This window comes from Ursus arctos, unplaced genomic scaffold (assembly GCF_023065955.2).
Source record: "Ursus arctos isolate Adak ecotype North America unplaced genomic scaffold, UrsArc2.0 scaffold_14, whole genome shotgun sequence".
NCBI lineage: Eukaryota > Metazoa > Chordata > Mammalia > Carnivora > Ursidae > Ursus > Ursus arctos.
The window spans coordinates 63,769,050-63,789,652 of record NW_026622808.1 but is presented as its reverse complement, the minus strand read 5'-3'; the positions used below and the strand labels follow the sequence as shown (position 1 = coordinate 63,789,652).

At 52.4% G+C, this 20,603-nt stretch overlaps 2 protein-coding genes across 3 annotated transcripts; one reads left to right on the top strand and one right to left on the bottom strand.

Annotated features, from left to right (window-relative positions):
- Positions 1-7,567: 7,567 nt before the first annotated feature.
- Positions 7,568-12,249, top strand: PRRT3 (proline rich transmembrane protein 3). The gene is made up of 3 exons (XM_026501338.4): positions 7,568-8,634; positions 8,846-9,001; positions 9,591-12,249. The coding sequence occupies exons 1-3, from the start codon at positions 7,608-7,610 to the stop codon at positions 11,354-11,356; spliced, it is 2,949 nt and encodes a 982-aa protein (XP_026357123.2). The 5' UTR covers positions 7,568-7,607; the 3' UTR covers positions 11,357-12,249.
- CRELD1 (cysteine rich with EGF like domains 1) lies at positions 12,236-20,591 on the bottom strand. 2 transcript variants are annotated; one of them, XM_026500408.4, is made up of 11 exons: positions 20,485-20,591; positions 19,769-19,961; positions 19,449-19,531; positions 16,822-16,932; positions 16,405-16,496; positions 15,526-15,702; positions 15,346-15,441; positions 14,341-14,424; positions 14,045-14,140; positions 13,685-13,819; positions 12,236-12,865 (listed from the first exon to the last, which is right to left on the bottom strand). In XM_026500408.4, exons 2-11 carry the CDS (start codon positions 19,940-19,942, stop codon positions 12,651-12,653), a joined length of 1,263 nt encoding a protein of 420 aa, XP_026356193.2. In that variant the 5' UTR covers positions 19,943-19,961; positions 20,485-20,591; the 3' UTR covers positions 12,236-12,650. The 2 variants fall into 2 exon arrangements, with proteins under 2 accessions (XP_026356193.2, XP_044240991.1); XM_044385056.3 differs by lacking the exon at positions 20,485-20,591 and adding an exon at positions 20,165-20,338.
- Between the last annotated feature and the right edge of the window lie 12 nt (positions 20,592-20,603).

Here is a 20,603-nt window from a genome sequence, read left to right as displayed (position 1 = left end):
ATCACCCCAGGAGAAAACAGAACGTCTAGCAAAAGAATTGTAATCGCAGTACACCTCTTGAGTCAGCCTGACTCATTGTTTCACGGTTCCAGTGTTGTAAATGCAGAATTGGTATCAACAAAAGCAGCGCAGAAAAACGTGGAAATGTGGAAAGCGAAACCTTCATATTCCTAGATGGTGATCAATAGGTAAAAATCTAAAACTGAAAGAAAAATTAACATGAGCAGTACAAGTCTGGCACTTAGATAATAGATCTAGAAATCATCAGAAATACCAGAAAGAGTTGAAAGGAATTGGAAGTGAGAGGGACTGGAATAGGGAACAGTTGGTTTTAAAGTATGTACCAGATTATCAGATTTATTAACACAAAAGTATCTTTTTAAAAGGCTCATTTAGGGGCGTCTGGGTGGCTCAGTAATTAAGCGTCTGCCTTCGGCTGAGGGCGTGATCCCGGCATTCTGGGATCGAGCCCCATATCAGGCTCCTCTGTGGGGAGCCTGCTTCTCCCTCTCCCACTCCCCCTGCTTGTGTTCCCTCTCTCGCTGACTGTCTCTCTCTCTGTCAAATAAATAAATAAATAAAATTCTTTAAAAAATAAAAATTAGAAAAAAATAAAAGGCTCATTTAACCGATAGCCATGGAGGCTAACATCTGAGAAAGAATGAGTTAAAAGTCCAGGAACCCTTGAGGCTTAATTTGGCAAGTTTAGTGAAAGAGTGTAACTCTCCACTCACCCCACCCTGGAACGGGACAGCAGGCACAGAACAGAGAAGGCTCGCCAGGCTGCACCCTCTCCCACCTGTTCTGCCTTTTGTTTCTTTGCTCGTGCCTGTCAGGGACCAGCCAGAAAGAAAATGCCAGCCAGCTGTCCTGGACATTGTCTAAGCAGGATGCCTCGTCCTTGCCAGCCACAGCACCTTTGCCATTTCCTTCTCTCTCCCCTTCCTTGGGACCTCCCAAGGTACTTTCAGGTGGGAGCTCTCAACACCTCCCAAACCCTGTGGAAGTCCCTTCAAAAGCGAATCCAATTCGGAGGCCTATTTTCATAGACTCAGACCCCTAACACAGCAGGGCCACCTGGAAGGCCTAAGATGTTCATCTCCCCGTCTCCCTTCTCTGAGGTACTTCCTCAGGGGCGGATGGAGCCATCAACATTAAGAGTGCTGGTTTTAAAGTCAGTTTAAGGCTTGGCCTCTTATGTGCTGTGTGACCTTAAGGAAATTACTTAAGCTCTCTGAGCCTCCGTTTGCCAGCTATAAAATGGAGAGCATAACGATACATAGGTTGTTGTGAGGACTTAAAAAGAGTAATGGACGTAATAAGGTGTATAGCATAGCCCCTGACCAACTAAGTGCTTCATAGATGGAGCTATTGACCATCTCCCATAGACTTACATCATCCCCCCCACATCACTGAGCTCCCAGAGTCTCCAGGATGATGCCGGCAGCTCCTTTTGGAGCCAGTATCCTCCCCACCTGTACCTGGCACTCCATTTTCCCCACTTATATTCACCTCCACCCCCAGCCAGTCTCCTCTTTCCAGAGGATCTGCTTTCATCTTGGCCTCTGGCCAAAGGGATCATAATCTCTCTTGACTTTGTTTGGAATCTCAAAACCCCTACCAATCCGTGGTTTGGAAGTGCAATAGGATTGGGGCTCCTGCCTCTAAAGAGAGCAAGCAGGGAGCAACTGGATGGAGCGTCCTCCATGGACTGGGGGGTTGGGCACTGTCAGACCAGTAAGACTTTGCAGGGATGAATGGGTAGTACTCCTTGGGGGAAACTGAGGAAGGGAACCAGGCCAGCTCTGAGCCTGCTAAGGGAATCTCAACATCTCCAAAGAAGTCTCACCAGAGAGTTCACAGGTGGCAATGAGAGGAGGGATTGGGACTCCTCAGCTTCTGTAGTGGGCCCCTAGAGCTACCCTCCCTACAGAACTGCCCATGAGGCAGAAAACATCAGTTCCTCGAAGGAAATTAGGATGCCGCCAGGAAGAGAAATGGATCTTGGACAATGCTAAAAAAAAAATGTCAGTTATCTATTATATGTAGAAGCAGGGTCCAGATGACTTCCCCAAAGATCAGAACAACCGGCTAGATCTAACAAGAGAAAAAAACAAGACACAAATGTCAAGCCCTACGCTGAGGGTCAAGAAACCAACTGCACACAAAGAGGTGGGGAAGACTTAATAGATCAATATTGGGCAACAGAGGGATGTGGCTGCCAGAATCATTAATTCAGTGTGAGGCCGTATTAATGGAGGAGAATCTAGGAAGGGGAGGTGAAAGTCCAGCTTTGTTTCCAACTGGGTTCAGTGATCAGAGACAGGAATGATCTCACAACCCTGAGATCATGACCCAAGTCAAAACCAAGAGTCAGACACCTAACTGAATGAGCCACCCAGGTCCCCCTCCAAGAGTTACACTTGAAGGGGGACATCGTTGACTGGGTAAGAAGCCAACAGAGGAGAGTTGTCACAATGGTGAGAGCCCAGAATCCTGTCCTTTGAGGAAAGGTTGAAAGAATCGGGAGGGTTTGGCCTGGAGGGAGAAGATTCTAGAGAAATGAGAGGTGCCTTTACGATTCTGAAGGGGTTCCCACAAAGAAAACAGTAGAGCTGGTCAGATGATAAGGTGAACTGGGAAAAGCCCAATCCTTCTCCTAGAGTCGGAAAAGCTGGATTCAGGCTCTGAACACATTTCAAGCTGCGGCATGTCAGACACAGCTGAGTGTTGCTCTTCTGTGAGACCCAGAGGTAGGCAAGTACCGGGAGGGACATCTTAGCTCAGCCCTAGGAAGAATTTTCTTTCTTTTTTTTTTTTTTAATGATATTTATCTTTCCTGTCTCTGATCACAAAAGAAATATATAGTTGTGTAGAATATTGGTAAGCAGAAAAGCAAAATTAGATAAAAATCACATCAACCACCATTTACCTTCTAATAATTAGGAATAGGATAGGTAGGTAGGTAGGTAGGTAGATATTAACAAAAATGGGGTCATACAAATAATTATCCGAGAGAATTTATAGAATCACCATGTAAAGATGTATGTATTGGTGTATAAGGATGTCGATTGCAGTATTGTTTCTAGTAGAAAACAACAGTTGTCAGCCAGCTATGCCGCCTTCAGTAGGGGCATCTGGGCACATGAGTAAGTGCCAGCGCTTCCACACCGCGCAGCACTGTACAGCCCGCTGGAGGAAAAGGGTGGACCTAATATGTATGTATTGTCTTCAGAATGTTTCCAACATATATTGCTTAAGGCAAAAAAAAAAAGTTATAGGATAATATGCATAGTATGGTCCCATTTTTGTGAAAAGAAAGATAAGCACATATGTTTTTTATAAGCACACATGTTTTTAGGTAAAAGAAACAATATGATGCTAACAGTGGGCACATCTGGGGAAGCCAACTTGAAGAAGCCAAGAGTAAGACAGTGAGGGTGTTCTTTGAACATTTTTGTGTTACTTAACTCGGGAGAATCAGCATACATTATTTTTGTATCGAACGACCAAAATTTAAATAAATAAATAAACAAAAATCTACGCTGGAAATTTCTCCACGGCATTAAAGATTTTACATCACGTTTAACGACCACATCTATTCCTTGTGTAGATTTCTCTTAATGTTATTGAACCCAGTGCTGGACATTTAGTCTATCAGGAGCTGTCCAAAGAGGGACCAGGGACATCTGAGTGTCTATCAGAGCTGAAAATGTGCAGGCTCATAGATCTAACCATACCTTAGGTAGGAAATTATCTGACAGATACACTAGTGCTTGTGCACAAAGAAGTCTCTACAAGAATGCTCCCTACCTTATTATTCCTGCGAGCAAGAGGCTAGAAACAACCTACATGTCCAACCTCAGGACTGGATCAATACAAAATTACAGGCTGACTATATGCTTGAGTTCTCAACAGCGGATACAAGAAATAAGATGGATCTGTAGAAATTTACATGGAAAATGTGCCAGGATATATTTCACAGTGAAGAGAAAAAAGGCAGGTTACAGAACAGTACGTACAGTATGATCTCATTTCTATTTAAAACGTATATGTGACTGTGCATTGAGAAAGATCTGAAGCTACATCTGAACCTAATAAAAATAATTTTTTTTTAAAAAAAGGAAAAAGATCTGAAGGATAAACAGCAACTGTTGGTAGGATTTACCTATAGGTTTGTATGTATCTCTATAAGAATACAGGTATATAGGTATAAAGGAAGTGAGCTCCACGTCCCATGGGGTGTGCAAACCAGGATTGGTTGTCCCTTATTCAGGGATGCTGCGGAAGGAATTTTCAAATCCCTCGGAGGTACCTCGGTTCCCCTCTGAGCCCTGAGAATCTCTGAGAGAGGGGAGGTCAGGACTGGGAGAAGAATCCACCCCTAAGGGGAAAGGGTTAAGTGGGGATGGTGTTCCTGTGGGCGGGCTGCGCGATCGGCAGCGCCGGGCTCTGTTAGCCGCGTCTGAGCATCTCGGAGGATGCAGCGCGGCGAGCGGCTGCAGGGACGCGCGCAAGGTGAACGCGGGGGCTGCCGGCGCGGCGCCCAGGTGAGGAGCTGGCCCAGGGAGGGGGCGATGGCGGGGCCCAGGCAGGGAGCGTGGCCTGCAGCCCCCTTTCTGGGCACGAGCGGCAGGGCCTGCACCAGCGCCCATCCCCACCCGGGACACTGCGGGAAGGCGCGGAGCCAGGGGAGAGGAGCCAGAGGAGGAGAGGTAACCCGAGATGGACCAGCTCCCGAGGCTGCCCTGCGGCAGCCCTCGCCCTGCCCCCAGGCCGGCCCCTCCCCAGTCCCTAGGGAGGGAGATACCCCCTATCCCTCACCCCAGCCCCCCCCCCAAAATCTCTCCTGTAGCGGGAACCTAGGACTGGGCAGCCCCCTCCTTGTCCACAGATGCCTACATCTTGTTTGAATTGAGGGTGGTGAGCAGATGGCATAGGCTTCTCATAGAAGGCCTAACTCAACTGTCTCCTGGGAAAAGCTTTTGGACCCCCTGTTCAAAATGAGCCACTGCGGGTTTCACAACCCCTCGTGTGGTCATTGGCTGGCTGTGTGACCTTGGGCGATTTGCTAAACCTCTCTGAACCTCGCTTTCTTCCCCTATGAAATGGTTATACCCACGCCTGCTTGCGTTAGGAGGGTTGGATGAGATGGAGGGCAGGCAGCTAATCTTAGCGCAGGAGCCTAACTGGGTAAGTGCTCAGCACAGGAGCACTATTATTAACCAGGACATGTTAGTGGCCGTTCAGTCCTTCCTCCTCAGCTGGCCCCAACTCCCTACACCAACTGAGGCCTCTCTGTGGGTCCCCAGCACGAAGTTTGGGCTAGGAGCAGGGCCTGGGGCTCAGTGAATGTTTGAGAAATGAACAAACAGGACTTTAAGGCAGAATCTAAACTCAGTCTAGGGAATGGGTTTAAGGGATCTTTGAACCCCCTGAAATTGTCCGCAACCTTTGATGAACCTGGGCATTCTCCTGGAGAGAGCACCTGGAGTTTTCGGTGGCTTCTCAAGGTGTATGTGAGCCACCAAGGATGCAGAACCAGGGAAGCTCTGGGCACACCTGCTTCCCAGAGAGGAAAGGAGCAGGGCCTCTGCCCCTAAACACACCCAGGTCTCTCCTCTCTCACGGTTGCTGTGCCCCTGCCCCCGTCTCCTGGCCATGGGGTCCCTTCCTGCCTCCCTGGCTTAACTAGGGACTCTCAGGAAGAGGAACTTCAGGGCATATCTACCTGGGGCCAGGCATATGCAGGGGGCTGGAGACAAGAAATAAAGATGCAGATGCAGCCCTTGAGAAGGTCCAGGCCAGTGGAGGAGACAGGAGATTACATTATGCTACCAGGACGATGAAAGAGTACAGGGGGTGTCAGGGAAAGAAATGTCAAGAGCCACCACCATATCTTACAGATTTCTGGACTGGCCTCTCTCCCCCTTTTGAAGATTTTATTTATTTATTCATTTTATTTGAGAGAAAGCACGCGAGTAGGAGTGGGCAGAGGGAGAGGGAAAGAATCTCAAGCAGACTCTGTGCTAAGCACGGATCCCAAAGTGGGGCTTGATCTTACAACCCTGAGATCATGACCTCAGTCGAAGCCAAGAGTCGGACACTTAACTGACTGAGCCACCCAAGTGCCCCTCTCTCCCTTTTAAAACACTTACCGGACCTTGTGGCTCCCATGCTTAACATCTGTGTTGGCTCCCTGTGATACTTAGAAGAAAATCCAGGTGCCTCACTGTGGTTTACAAGGCCTCTTGTGATCTAGCCCTACCTTCCTGATTTTATCTCCCTGTGCTACTTTCTCCTTCAATTGCTATGCTCCAGCCACACTAGCCTTTTCATTTCTTGAATTCATTTGTTCATTCTGCGTCAGGGCCTTAGCACTTTCTGTTCCCTTTGCCAAATACTTTCCCTTCATATCTTCAAATAGCTGGCTCCTTCTTCTCATTCAGCATCTAGCTTAAATGTTACCCCAGAGAGACCTCCTGCTACCCACCGTGTAAAGTAGCCCCCATCCGTCTATCTCTTAACCCTGTTTTATTTTCTTCCTAGCTCACCTTGTTTAAAACTATTCATTGTCTGTCTCTTACCCTAGAATGCCAGCTCCGTGAGGGCAGGAATCTTGTCAGTCTGTTCACTGCTTTATCCCCAGGGCCTGGCACACAGTATGCGTTCAAATTATTTGTTGAAATAGTTAAGGGGGCTGGTGGGAAAGAAAGCTTTCTGGATAAAGGGAAACGTATAAGGGCTCTAATGCTTACTAAACTCCTATTATGGGCCTGGCCTATAATCAGTTTTGTTAGATAAGTCTTGTATGAGCTCTTTTGAGTTAGGTACCCATTTTACTGATGGAAAAACCATGATTTGGAGAGGTGAAGTAACACCCAGGAAATGGCAAAGCTGGGATTCAAACCCGGATCCCTCTGTCCCTCTCCCTCTCCACCTCTCTGATATTTGAGCCAGGCCTTCAAGAATAGGATTTCCGAGGGCGTCTGGGTGGCTCAGTAGGTTATGCGTCGTAGGGTCCTGGGATCAAGCCCCACATCGGGGTGTCCCTGCTCAGCGGGGAGTCTGCTTCTCCCTCTCCCTCTGCTCCTCCTCTGCTTGTGCTCTCTCTCTCTGTCAAATAAGTAATAAAATAAAATCTGTTTTAAAAAATAGGATTTCAGCAAGTGAAGGAGAAGAGAGAGGGCATTCCAGGCTGATGGAACAGCAGGAGCAAGGGATTGGGGCATTGAAGAGCCCAGTGGGTATCGAAGGGTAGGTGGGCAGCCTGGTGTGCCTTGGAAGGCTAGGAGAGGAACTGATATTCTTTCCTGAGGGTGATGGGGAGCCACCGAAGGTTTGGAAGTAGGGCAAGTGGCATGACCAGCGATTTAAAGGTCATGACCAGTTTTTAAAGGTCACTCTGGGTAGCATAAAGAGGTTGAACAGAAAGGGGCTGGGGGGAGGGGAGCTTCTTGTGTCTCTCCTCTTTCTTTCCCAACATCCCTCTTGGGGCAGCTATGGGCACTCCCAATGCTCACATGTCATCCCCCTTCTCCTTTTTTTAGGCTCATCCAGTGAGGACTGGAAGTTGAGTGTTCTAGGCCCAGGCATCAGAGTGGACCATGGCTCCCAGCCCATGGGGCTGTGTATGTGGCCCCCTGCTGCTGTTGCTGCTGCTGTCCCTAGGGGCTGGCCCTGCCCTGGGCCGGGGCCTTCCCAAGCCACTTGAGGACCCGGAACCACATCTGATCCCAGGAAACCACCCCCGGGGCCCGATGGGCACAGAGCCTCAGGCCCTCGACTTCCTGTGGGAAAAGTCCAGGGATGAGAGCCCTTGGAACTCCAATGTTCCCCAGACCCCTGCTAAGGAAGTACCCAGGGAGCCCGCAGACTCTCCCCTTGGCCCAGCCCTGCATGGACCTAAAGCATCCCATAGGGGCCAAAGAGAAGGACTCCCAGTAACTGATGACCTCCAGATTGCTCAAGGGTCAAGTTCTCATGGCTGGACAGGACCTCCTGACTCACAGGAGCCTATAGAGCAAGAAGCACCAGCCCCCCATCCAGGAGGCCTCCCCCATCTCACTTTCATCCCCATAACTCCCAGACTCCAACTTAGGATAGCCACAGTTCCTCCCTCCCCAGGGCCAGGGGAGCCTGGAGGCCAAGTGGAACAATGGCCACCTAGAGATGAGGGTCTGGTGGACAAAGCCAAGATCAGAGCCTCAGAGATATCCCCCTTAGAGCATCAGGGCCCTCCCCACACTCTTGCTCCCCACTTGGGCACTACCAGGAGGCCAGTGCTGGAAGAACAGGGTGGGGGTGAGGACTTCCAGGAGGCAGCTCGAGGCCCCCTCTTCACCCAACAGGATCTAGCAGTCCCTCATGTTGGCTTGGTATCCCCCGCCGAAGTAGCATCCTCTCAGGAGCCCGGGTCCCAACCAGACCTGGTATTGGCCAAAAGCCTTCCTCCTGCTGAGGAGCTGCCAGTTGAGCTCCCCAAGAAGACTGAAGGTGAAGAGAGCTGGGAAGTCAGTCTTCCAAGTCCCTCGCCCAAACAGGCATCTGAGCTTCCTGATGTTAGGGGCTCACCAAGACCCCAGCCCTCAGGTCCCCCAGCCACAGAGACTCCTGATGGGCAGCCTAAGCCAGGTGGGTATCAAAGTAAGGGTGCTGAGCAGTGCTGGGAGGGGGCGGTGTTCCAGGGTAGCTGGGTGCCCCAGTTTCTGTGTGACCTCTGGTCCCTCTGGGTACCATTTTCCTCATTCTGGCAAATGAGGGTGATTGTGCCTCCCTTTTGGGCGATTAGACTTTGGTACTGCTGGAAGGTCAGGCAAAATAATGACTGCTTTTGTTATTTCAGAGATAGCAGCAATGAATGGAGCAGATCCCATCTCCCCCCAGCGGGTGAGAGGAGCATTGGAGACCCCAGGTACCCCCAAGTCCCTCATCCCTGGCCCCTTGGACCCTGGCTCAGCTACAAATCGAACAGAGAGCCCTGTGGGGGCCCTGCAGCCAGGTGAGGGCATGGCTAGGGGTTTGGGGGAGAGTGGGTACTCTGTCAAATAACTAAAAACCTGTGTGAGGTATATGGGGGAAGTGAATGGGGACAAACACCTGCTTAAAGGAACTAACCAGGACCTCCTTCAAAAAACTCAGGATAATAAACTAATGCTCACTGGGTACTCTGGGACAAGTCATTTGCCCTTTTGGGGCTGGAATATTCTTAAATGTGACTTGGATGTATTTAGTGCAGTTTCTCCAATGCCCATAAATCAGTGGAAGAGATTTTTTAAAATTCCAATACCCAGGCCCCATTGCAAGGAATTCGGATTCACTTGGTCTCCAGGTGATTCTAATGGGCAGCCAATGCTGAGAACTGCTGGCATATTATTAGTAAAAGCAATAGGTCACATCGTTTAACATTATTGGGTGTTGGGCACTATGCTAAACGCTTAATCCTCCTGAAACCCAATGAGGTAGGTGCTATTACCATCCCCATTTTATAGATGTGCTTAGAAAAGTTAAATAACTTCCCACCACACTAGAGAATGTGGAAAATCAAAAGCACGTTTCAAAGGGCTATTTTGATATTGTTATTATTGCAGATGAAGCCGAGGAGTGGCCGGGGCGCCCCCAAAGCCATCCCCCAGCACCCCCAGTCCAGGCCCCCTCGACGTCACGCCGGGGCCTCATTCGGGTCACCACGCAGCGCGCCCTGGGCCAGCCACCCCCTCCGGAGCCCTCAGCCAGCTCCGTGGCATCAGCCCCAGCCACCAGCCCCCCGGCCAATGCCACCGCACCCCCTCTGCGCTGGGGTCCCCTGCGGAGGGTGCTGAGCTTTTCCTGGGAGCTGCACGTCTATGGGGTGGGGGTGCTCTTCCTGTTGCCCGCATTGTTGGCACTGGCCTGCCTGGCAGCCGCGCCTTCCGGGCCCCGGCTGGCTCTGGTGGCGGCGGTGCTGGTACTCGTAGCATCTGGGCTTCGATCTGCCTACATGCTCGCGGACCCGTATGGCTCCCAGGCACGGCTGGGCTTACGCGCCGGCCTGGTACTCTACAACCTGCCCTTCCCCTTGCTGCTCACTGCTCTGGCGGCCCTCACCCTGCTCGGGCTGGGCGCAGGGCTGCCCCAGCAGCTGCAGAACCCACTCCTGCTGGGAGCGTTGGCGTTGGTGCACGGCGTGGGGTTGCTGACTACTGACCTGCTGTCGGTGAGGCCTGCGCTCAACCTCCTGGCTCAGGGCTTGTCGTGCGCCTGGGGCGCGGCCGTGTCTCTGGGCACGCTCTGCCTTTGCCGTCGCCGCCTGCTGGACGGGCCTCGGGGCTGGGACGCCAGCCCGGGCCCGCGGCTGCTGGCCGTGGCGGGCGCGCTGGGGCTGCTGGCCAGTGGCTTGCAGCTGGCGGCCGCGCTCTGGCTATACCCGGGCCCAGGCCGGGTGGGTCGCTTTTCGTGGGCCTGGTGGGGTGTCCACTTCTGGCTGCGCCTGCTGGAGCTGACATGGGCCCTCGCCCTAGCGCTGGCCGCTGTGGCCGCTGCGCGGCCCCGGCCGCCCACGGAGCATGCTTGCTGGGCTAAGTTGCTACGCCTGGCGTGCCCCACGCCCTCGGGCAAGAGCGAGGTGCCTGAGCGACCCAACAACTGCTATGCGGGGCCCAGTGGCGTCGGCGCAGGCGGCTTGGACATCAGCAAGAGCCTCATCCGCAACCCGGCGGAGGGGGGGCCGCCTGCTACATCCAGTTCAGGCGCCTGGGGCTCGGCTGCGTCTTTGGGCCGCGGCCCCCAGGGTGGCCCGGGAGTGTCTCGCAGCAGCGTGGGGCCGGCGCCGTCGATGAGCGAGCTGGACCTGCGGCCGCCATCACCCATCAACCTGAGCCGCAGCATCGACGCCGCGCTCTTCCGAGAGCACTTGGTGCGAGACAGCGTATTCCGGCGCTGTGGCCTGCGCGGCCTGGCCTCCCCGCCGCCTGGGAGCGCACTGCGGCCGCGGCGGGGCAGCCACCCCGACGCCGAGCTGGAAGGCGCCGGCTCTTCGCTCCTGCGAGGCCGCTGCCGGTCTCTCAGCGACGTGCGCTTGCGCGGCCCGGTCCCACCACACGTCGCGGATGACCCTGAGGGGGCGGCTTCTCGCAGCTCCATGGACAGCTTTTCCCGGGGCTCGCTCAAGATCAGCTGGAACCCGTGGCGTCACGGGCTGTCATCGGTGGACAGTCTGCCCCTGGATGAGCTGCCCAGCACGGTGCAGCTACTGCGTGCCCCAGCCCCTGCCCCTGCCCCGCCCCCCGCCCGGCCCGGGGAACCTCAGAGTGAGACCCAGCCTCGCTGCAAGCCTGGGGACTCCCGCAGCGCCTCCAGTGACACCATTGAGCTCTGAGGGGTTCAGGAATGCAGGACCAGGGCCCCACCCTCGATGGCCATATGGCCTGGCCCATTGGGACAGCTGAACATTTGAAAAACTGGCCACCCCTGGAAACAGCCGGGCATGAACCTACCCCGTTTTTTTGTTTTTTAAAAATACCTATTTTTCCCCCCAGCGGGTATTTTGCACAGAGGCTGTGACTTACACGGAATACAGGGTGGACATGCATGGATTTGGGTGTGGGATATGGGGTCCATGTACCCCCAGACACCCCTCCAGACTCCCCAGTGTGGAGAGATGAGGCTTGCTTGTCCAGACTGACTGTCCTCTATGTGCCAAAGAAATAAACCCTTAGGAGTTGGCTCATGCCTCCCTCTGGCCATGCCAGGATCCTGATCAGAGAAGAGTTAGCAGTCCCTGCCCCCCAGCAATTCCAAGTCCTGTGTATGGTGGGGAGGGAGGACTTAAAAAGAAAAGGGCACTTGACCCTAGGAGGCTTTAGGACTAATGGCTACCAATATTTTATAGCACATCTGTCTGTCGTGCACTGTCCAGCTCTTCACGTCTATCATCTCATATTAAGCCTGATGGAAAGCATTATCATGCCCATTTTATAGAGAGGAAGTTCAGAGAAAAAGTCATTTGTCCAGGGCCCTTTGACAAATGGTAGCTGGCACTGGACCCAGGAAGTTCCACCCCAAAGCCTGGTTCCTCCATCCCTCTTCTCCTAACACCGCTTTAGGACCAAGCCTCTCTGTCCTCCCTCTACTGCTCCTCCGTCAGGGTAACCCTCGATTTCCCAGGGTTTTAGAAAATGTCCCCAAGGGTGGAGCTCTCAGTAGCTCAGGCCAACCCATGGGGAGTAGGAGGCAGGTAGTAAGACTGAAGCTTCTCTATTTTCCAAGGCCTTTATTTCCTGAGATGAATAAATAATCAGTGGCTGAGGGGCAGGGGCGAGAGTACGGAACAGGAGCTGGCAGCATGCAGCTGGCAAGAGGGGGCTGTGATGGGCCCACCCCTGGAAGGAACCCCCCTCGTCCTGGGCAGGGGCCAAAGCCCATTAGCAGCCACCACAAGGAAAAATTCACACACGTGAAGCCTGCCCAGTTCCCCCAGGGCCAAGATCTCATGGCATCCCTATTTAGAGTTTCTTTCTCACCCCAAGGGCCTCACCTGCCCAGGCCTGGTGGGTAGGGCGTGCTTACCCCACTCAAAAATAAAGCAAGCTGCCTCAAGTGTCCAGGCAGGAGAGAGGTCTGACCTCTGGGGACAGCCTGGATGGGAGGAGATCCTGCAGGTGTGGCAGAGATTATCTGCCCTTGATGAAGCCCTCCAGCACACGGTCACTGCGCTCTGACAACCAGTAGCCGGTCATGGCCGCCACAGCCCCGATGAAGATGGCGGTGAAGACCAAGTCACCCTTGGCGGCCAGTGTGGCCAGCGCACAGATGATGACCCCAAAGAACATCTGCTGCAGCACCACCAGCTCGTCCTCTGTCATCTCTGAGAAGAAGCCTGCTGACTCTGAAGAACGAGAGAAGCACCTGTTACTCATCCCCTATGCCTGGAGCTTCCCACATACCTCATCGCTGCTACCACATACCTGTGTGCCTGGCCCACGATGTCATATACTGCCGAGAACAACTCCGACAGGGGCAGTCATTGTCCCTATCTCACTAAGTGGGAAATGGAGGCTCAGAGAGGTGAAGAGGTGTGCCCAAGGCCGTGGGGTGGGCAAGTCGGACAAAGCATGTGTACTAACCCAGCTCCAGAGCCAGATTGCCTGGCTTTGACTCCCAGCTCTGTGACCTGCTTGTCACGTGGCCCTGGGCAAGTTATTTCATCTCTCTGCATCCTAGTTTCCACTATGTAAAATGGGGATGAGAATAATACCAACAGCACTGGATTTGTTTTAGAAGTGAAAGAAGTTAATCCATGCAACATGCTTGGAACAGCATCTGACACACAGGGAGAGCCGTGCAGGCGGTCCCTATTGTCATCACTGTGATTATCCTTCATCTCATCACACCTACGGCCTGCAACCGCAACCGCTCTCAGCAGCCCAGGGCAAAGACTGGTCCCACTGCATAGATAAGAATGGAGGTAGGGTGATTTGACACCAAGAATGATTTTCTTTCTACCTTGGGAGGTGTGAGGTGGCTAAAAGTCAGCCTGGAGATAAGATGAAGCGTTTGGGTCTCAGTGCAGCCTCACGGGGGTGGGGGCGGGGTGGCCGTGGGGATGAGGCTGGGCCTGTGGTTGCCTGGAGTAGGGGTTTGCCTGCCCTCCTCCTGGATGAGCACCTCCCCTCCTCAGGCTTCTGGGGGCCACTAGGGCGCTCACCTGGGATCTGCTCCTTCACACAGATGCCCTCAATCTGTTTGTAGCCCTCGGCACAGACACAGCGATAGCTGCCCTCGGTGTTCTCGCACTGCTGGTTCTCTCCTGGACAAACCTCTGTCTCACATTCGTCTACATCTTGAGAGAGGGTAAGGCGGGGTCAGGCTGCCACTGCCAGGGTCCCACATATAGCGGCCCTGATTCCCATCTCGGTCACATCCAGACACTCCCCTCTGCCCTTGCCCAGACAACGTTCCACGCCCCCCTTCCTTCCCCTGCCCTGTCCATATCCTCCCAGCTGTTTTCAATTCGTGGTGGGCAAGGCACTGCACGCTGTCTGTGCCCCGCTGGCAGGACACTCACCGAGACACTTGGAGCCCACCTGCTGGTAGCCAGGGCTACACTTCTTACAGCGGCCTGGCCCTGCCCCCATGCAGCCCAGGCAGGCCTTGGCACAGTCTGGAGAAGGGAGAGGAGAGACAAGGGTGAGAGCTGCCCTTAGCCCCAGGGCAGATTATGGAGGGGGAAGCCCGGCTCCGGAAGAGGCGGCGGGGGGGGGGGGGGGTTCTGGTGCCCGAGAAGGCAGAAATTTGGGGCGAAAGGCATGGAGCAGCACTTCCTACCCTCCCCACCCCCTCCCCTACAGGACTGGCACTTACCTCGGCACTCATAGGAGCCCTCTGTGTTCACACAGAACTGGTCGGCTCCACAGCTGGCTCGCTCTGTGCCACACTCGTCGATGTCTGCAGAGAGGCCGGCAGGGCGGGAATTTCGATTCCTATCGCACTAGCCGGGAAGCCGAGGCAGGGTTGTTGGGGAACGGACCTGCCCACACTCCGACGTGGGCCAGAGACCACAGGCTGTGCGCCCACACGGAGGAAGAGGTGCAGCTGGACTTCGGGCTGCCCGGCTAGAGACTACGCTTTCCAATCTGCCTTGCAGCTAAGTGTGGCCTGGAACTGAGTTCTGGCCAACAGGATGTAAACAGAAGTGATATGCTCACTTTTAGCTTGGCCTTAAAACAACGGAATTGGACTCCTCCGTGCACTTTCTTCCCTTTCTAACTTCCTGAGTGTCAGGTCTTGGAACGTGGAGGTACCTGTACCCCAACCTCAAACAACAGAAACATCCCAAGGGGACGGCCACATGGTGACGGGAAGTACTGGGTCCCTGAATGACTGTGACAAGCAGAAGTTCCTTGCCAGCCCGGACCACTTGTTTTGAGACTGTGATAGGAGATAAAAATAAAGCTCTATATTCTTTAAGCCACAGTCTTTGGTGATCTTTTTGTTCTGGCAGCTTAGCCTTTACCCTCGTGTATATAAATCGCAGGACAGAGACCAAACCAAGTCTTTGAATCCAGGCTTCCTGACTCCAAGGTAAGTATTTTCATTTCCCTGGCTATCCTTCCTCAATTTTCAAGACTCGGCCTAAGTGATACCTCCTCCAAGAAGCCTTTCCTGATTCCCCGCCACCACAGAGCTGGCTCAGGAACATCTCTAACTGCATAACGATCAGTCTGTACTCTAACTGCCTGGTTACCCTTCTGCCTTTCCAACCAGGTTGAGCTCTCCATGAAGATGGGGACTGTGTTGGTCTAGGCCAGAGATGTGTGTGTGTTGATGGGGACCACCTCCCCACACCTACGGCAGGGCCTCACTCACCTACACACTTGAGGTGATGCAGGGCCCAGCCCTTCTTGCACTGTAAACAGTTCGATTCCTCAGGTCCCGAGCAGCGGGCACAGGGGCCAAAACAAGCTGGGTGGAACGGGGAAAGTGTGAGGATGGGCAGGCAGGCACCCCATCTGCTCCTGCCCAGCCCCACGCCTCTTGGCTACCTACCCGAACATACCAGATGGCTGGCGTTGCGCTCTGCCTCAAAGTAGCCGAGGCCACACTGGCCACAGGCCTCGCCCCCGTAGCCGGCTTGGCAGTCACAGTGCCCGCTGCCCCCTCGAGTCCCTTCCCCTTCACACTGCCCGTAGCCACCGCAAGGCTTCTCTGTGCCCCCAGGACAGGCTGTGGGCAGACACCAAACCAGGCAACATCACAAATACAATCGTGAATACAGAGAATATTCCCCCATATTATTAAACACTTTTGGAGACGAAACTTAATTTTAATGGCAACATTAACAGCTTGTGTGACATGTATTTAACCAATACCTCCTGTGGAACAGATTATTTACAAATCTTTCCTTTTATAAACACTGAATTAATCATCTTTGTCACTAACTCCCTTTTTTGTTTGTTTCAATTTGTTTATTTTTTATTCTTTGTGTCACTAAGTCTATATCTGAAGTTTCCAGAGAGATTTTCCTAAAAGGGGCTGGTAGTTGATTCAGCTCCTCCTTCAGGACTATGTGTAGAAAAAGGTGACAATGACAGGGCAGCACCTGCCTGTCCCTAGGAAGGTCACCTTAGTCCAGGGGATGGGCCTGATCTGATCCAGGCATGGGAAATGGGGGTGAGGCTGGGGGCATTTCTCACATGCATGATAAAAACCACAGTCCCAACTGACTGCCTAGCCCTGTTGTGTTTTTCTCACAGCCACTTCCCACTGATTTGCTCATCTCAACAGCCCTGTGAGGCAGATAACTAAGGTCCAGAGAAATTATCTGAGCAACCTGAGCTCATGCCGCCAGCTACAGGACAGAGCCAGGACTGGATCTCTGGCCTTGCCAGTCCCCTCTCATCCCCTGAGAGGAGCTTAAAAACTCACGAAGGCAGGAGGGCCCGAAGGTGCCTGCGGGGCAGCAGAGCTTCAGTGAATCTGAGCAGAGCCACTGGAAGAGATCTGGGGCTTCCTGCTGCCTGAAGGGGTGGGGGGGGGTGACAGTAAGGGGGGCTGAGATAGTGCCAGAGGTGCTGCCCACCTCCCCAACCTCCCAAAGAATCTGTGACACAACCCACCTTGGGTATAAGACCCATAAGGCTACCTGACCAACACCCTCTCCCCACTTGGCAGAGAAGTAAACTGAAGCTCCGAGTGAGAACGTGGGTCCCCCCACGAGTCCTTGGCAGATTTAAGTTTGGAAGAAGAAGCCAAACCAGGACACAGACCCAAGCATGCAACCCCCTCCTTTACCACCAGGCCCTGCCTGTGGTCCCCTCCCTGGGAAGGCGCCCAACAACTCACTTGTGAAACCACCAGCTCTCCACCAGTTCCTCGCTCAGCTCCAGCAGGCGGTGGCACTCAAAGTCCGACTTGCTGCACACGCTCTCCAGCACCTCTACCAGGCGGGTCTCACTAACCAGACGGGGCGGGGGTGGTAGGACTATATTCTACCCCATCCACCACCCTCCTTTAAGGTCTCCTCTCCCACCCCTCTCATGCCATGACATCAAAGGAAAGGCCATAGGGCATAATGGAAGGGGTACTGATTTGGGGAGCTTTCTGACTCCTAGTACGTGGGTTCGAATCTAGTTGAGTGACTCGGGCGAGTCACTTAACCTCCCCTGAACCTCTGTTTTGTCATCTGTAAAACGGAGACAGTATCTGCCCTGCAGATTTGTTGTAGGATACCTCAGTTCCTGCATTTGCACAATGGAATATAATACCCTTGCGGGATATATGTGATTAAAAATACATCACATAACAAGTGTTGGCAAGGATGTGGAGAAGTTAGAACCCTCCTATGTTGAAGATGGGAAAGAAAAATGGTGCAGCCACTGTGGAAAACGGTTTGGCAGTTCCTCAGTGGGTTAAACACGGAATTACCATATGAATCAGTAATTCCACTCCTGGTTATATACCCCAAAGAATGGAGCACAGGTGTTCAAACAAAAACTTGTACACAAACGTTTGTAGCAATACTATATACGACAGCCAAAATGTAGAAACAACCCAAATGTTCATCAACTGAAGAATGGATAAGCAAAATGTCGTAAATCCATACAATGAAATATTATTAAGTTTTAAAAAGGAACAAACTACTGATATATGTTGTATTATGGACGAACCTCGAAAACAATACACTAAATGAGAGAAGCCAGACACAGACAGATTCCAATGGAATCAGCAAATCCACAGACACAGACAGCAGAGTGATGGCTGCCAGGGGCTGGGGGAAGGGGAGAATGGGGAGTGACTGCTTAATAGGTATGGAGTTCCTTTGTGGGGTGATAAAAATGGTCTGGAACGAGACAGTGGTAAAGGTTGCAAAACACTGTAAATGTACTAAATGTCTCTAGTGGTAAATTTTACGTTATATATATTTTACCATGATAAATTTTTTCTAAATACGTATACACACACACATACACACATACACACACACACACACACACACACATTTTATGATTTTAAAGGGTCTGACACGTGCCTGGCATATGGGAGGAGAGGACTTAAAAAACAAAAACCAAACAAACAAAAAACAGGAGCCGTTATACAGCTAGAAGTGCCCTTCAGGTTATCTTGGCCAATCTCCTCATTCTTAAATGAGGAAACTGAGGCCCATTAAGGGAAAGGAAAATGACCAATGTTACATAATAACAAAACCTTTCGTTTCTAGTGGGCATCATAGTTTAATCCTTACCACAATCCTGTGAAATAGGCAAAGCAAGTATTAATATCACCATTTCACTGATGAGGAAACTGAGGCTCGGAGAGGTTAGATGACCTTCACAAGGGTACAGAGAGTCAGAACTGACAACCAGGTCTGTCTAACTCCAAGTCTTCCTGATTTGTTCTCCTTTACTTAACTTTGAAGAGTGGGAGGGCCTAGGACTCAGGCCTTTCGTCTCATGGTCTCATTTCATCCCACGGCTTTATAATACTGACTATATGCTGATGACTCCCAAATTCAGGTTTCCAGCTCCCACTTTTCCCCTGAACCACAGACGCCTAAATCTAACTCTACTTAGCTGTTTAATGGACATCTCAGCCCAGTATGTTCAAGGAGAACACCTAATCCCACCCCTCCCCTAAATCCTCTCCTGCCTCAGCTTTACCCATACCAGAAAACAGCTCCACTATTCACCCAGTTGCCCAGGCCCAAAACCTAATACTTTTTATTGTTTTTCCTCTCCCACCCCCTAATGATTCCTTCATCAAGCCGCATCAGTCCATGTGCAAAACATACCCAGAATTTGACCTATTCTCACCATATTCACCACTAGAGACCACACTAGCTCATGCTGCTGTCATACTTGGACTAGCCTCCCATACTTGGAAGCTTCCCTGCTTCCTCCACTCTGGCCCCTACAGTCCTTTTGCTACATTGCGGTGAGTGATCTTTAAAAGGTATAAATAAGACCACATCACTTCTCGCTCCAAGCCTTCCAATGGCTTCCCATTACACTCAAAACGAAATCTAAACACCATTCCGTGACCTTCAAAGCACTCTGGCTTCATGTTCTACCACTATCGTCTGCTCACTCCCATCCAGCCTCTTCTCAAATACACCAAGCTCAGTCCCACTCTGTCCAAATCCGTTCCCTGACTGTCACATAGCTTGCTTCTTCACTTCAAGTTTGCGTTCAAATGTCACACCTTGAACTCCACGCCTCCCACCATTTTGTAGTCCACCCTGCTTTCCTGTTCCTGGCTTGATATGACATTATTTATTTACTTATTCACTGTCTGTCTCCTCAACTAGAATGTAAGCTCCCTGATGATGGGGTTTGGCTTGCCTTCTTTACTGCTGTACTACAGATGTTCAGTGATATTTGTTGAATAAGTACTCCCCAAGACTCTCTAGGCCCCCACCAGTAGAGCAGAGATTGGGAGGTGAGGTATACAAACCCACCTCTCCAGCCCCTTACCTGTCTTTGTATTTGGACAATTTCTCTTCCTCCCAGGCAGTATTTCCACCTCCAAAGTTGTCCCGAATTGTTCTCTCCAGGCCCTGGAAATGGAGAACATTAGTAATAGCTAAGTACAGTGCCTGGCACATTCCAGCACTTCGGTATTTCACTGACCAGGGGACTGGGGCACAGAGAGGCAACCTGCCCAAGGTCATACAACCAGTAAGCAACCAAGCTGGTACTTGACTCATGCAGACTTGCATCCCAGGACTCCTCTCAACCTCTGTGCTGTCATGGTTGGGCCATCTGCCATCCCACAAGGCTGCTGGCGCACCCACCTTGTTGAAGCTGTCGACCAGTCCCCGGCAGGTATGACATGGATGGAGCTCAGTGGGGGGAGAAGCCTGGGGAGGCGGAGAGGGCTGGAGCCAGATGGGGCCTGGGAGGCTAAGGAAGAGACTCAGGCCCCAGAGAAGAGGTGGGACCAGGCCCCTCCAGGGCAGTGAGGCCATCTTTTCCCAAGCTGGGAACCTGTAGATAGAGGAAATGGGAATGACTAACTGGAGGAGCCAAGTGAGAAAGAAAAGAGTTGGTCCTGAGATGCTGCGGGTCTGGGAGCCCAGATCTGTGCTATTGTAAGGAGGCTAGACTGGGGGGGTCGGCCGGGGGAGGGGAAGTGGTGAGGAAGGAGCCTGTTCTGCAATTCCAAGACGGGAATAAATTATCCTCGTCACCGTGGGAGAGGTGGCCTGAATCCTTAACAAGGGAGAGATCAGCTCATTGTTTTAAGGTCTGAGTATGGGTTATTAGGGCCAGGATCAGCGGAATTAGGGAGAATGGGTCAGAGTCCAAGTATTAGGGGAGTAGAGGCCGGATGGGCGGTCTCGGGGGGAGGAGTCCGGAACGGAACCCAGGTCTGGGGGGAGGAGCCCGGATCCGGATATGAAGAGAAGGGGGTCAGGTTCACAGCCGGCAGGCTGCAAAGGCGCGGCCACTTGCAGGCAGGGGAGGATCCAGACCCGCGAAGGCTGCGTGGGAGGAAGAGAGGACCCACCCAGCCCGCGGGCGCCGACCGCTCCGTGTCCCCAACGCCGCAGCAGCCGCTGCCTGAAGTGCAGCCTCCGCCGGCTCCGCAGCCTGGGGGGGCGGGGCCCACCCCAGCCAATGGCGGCA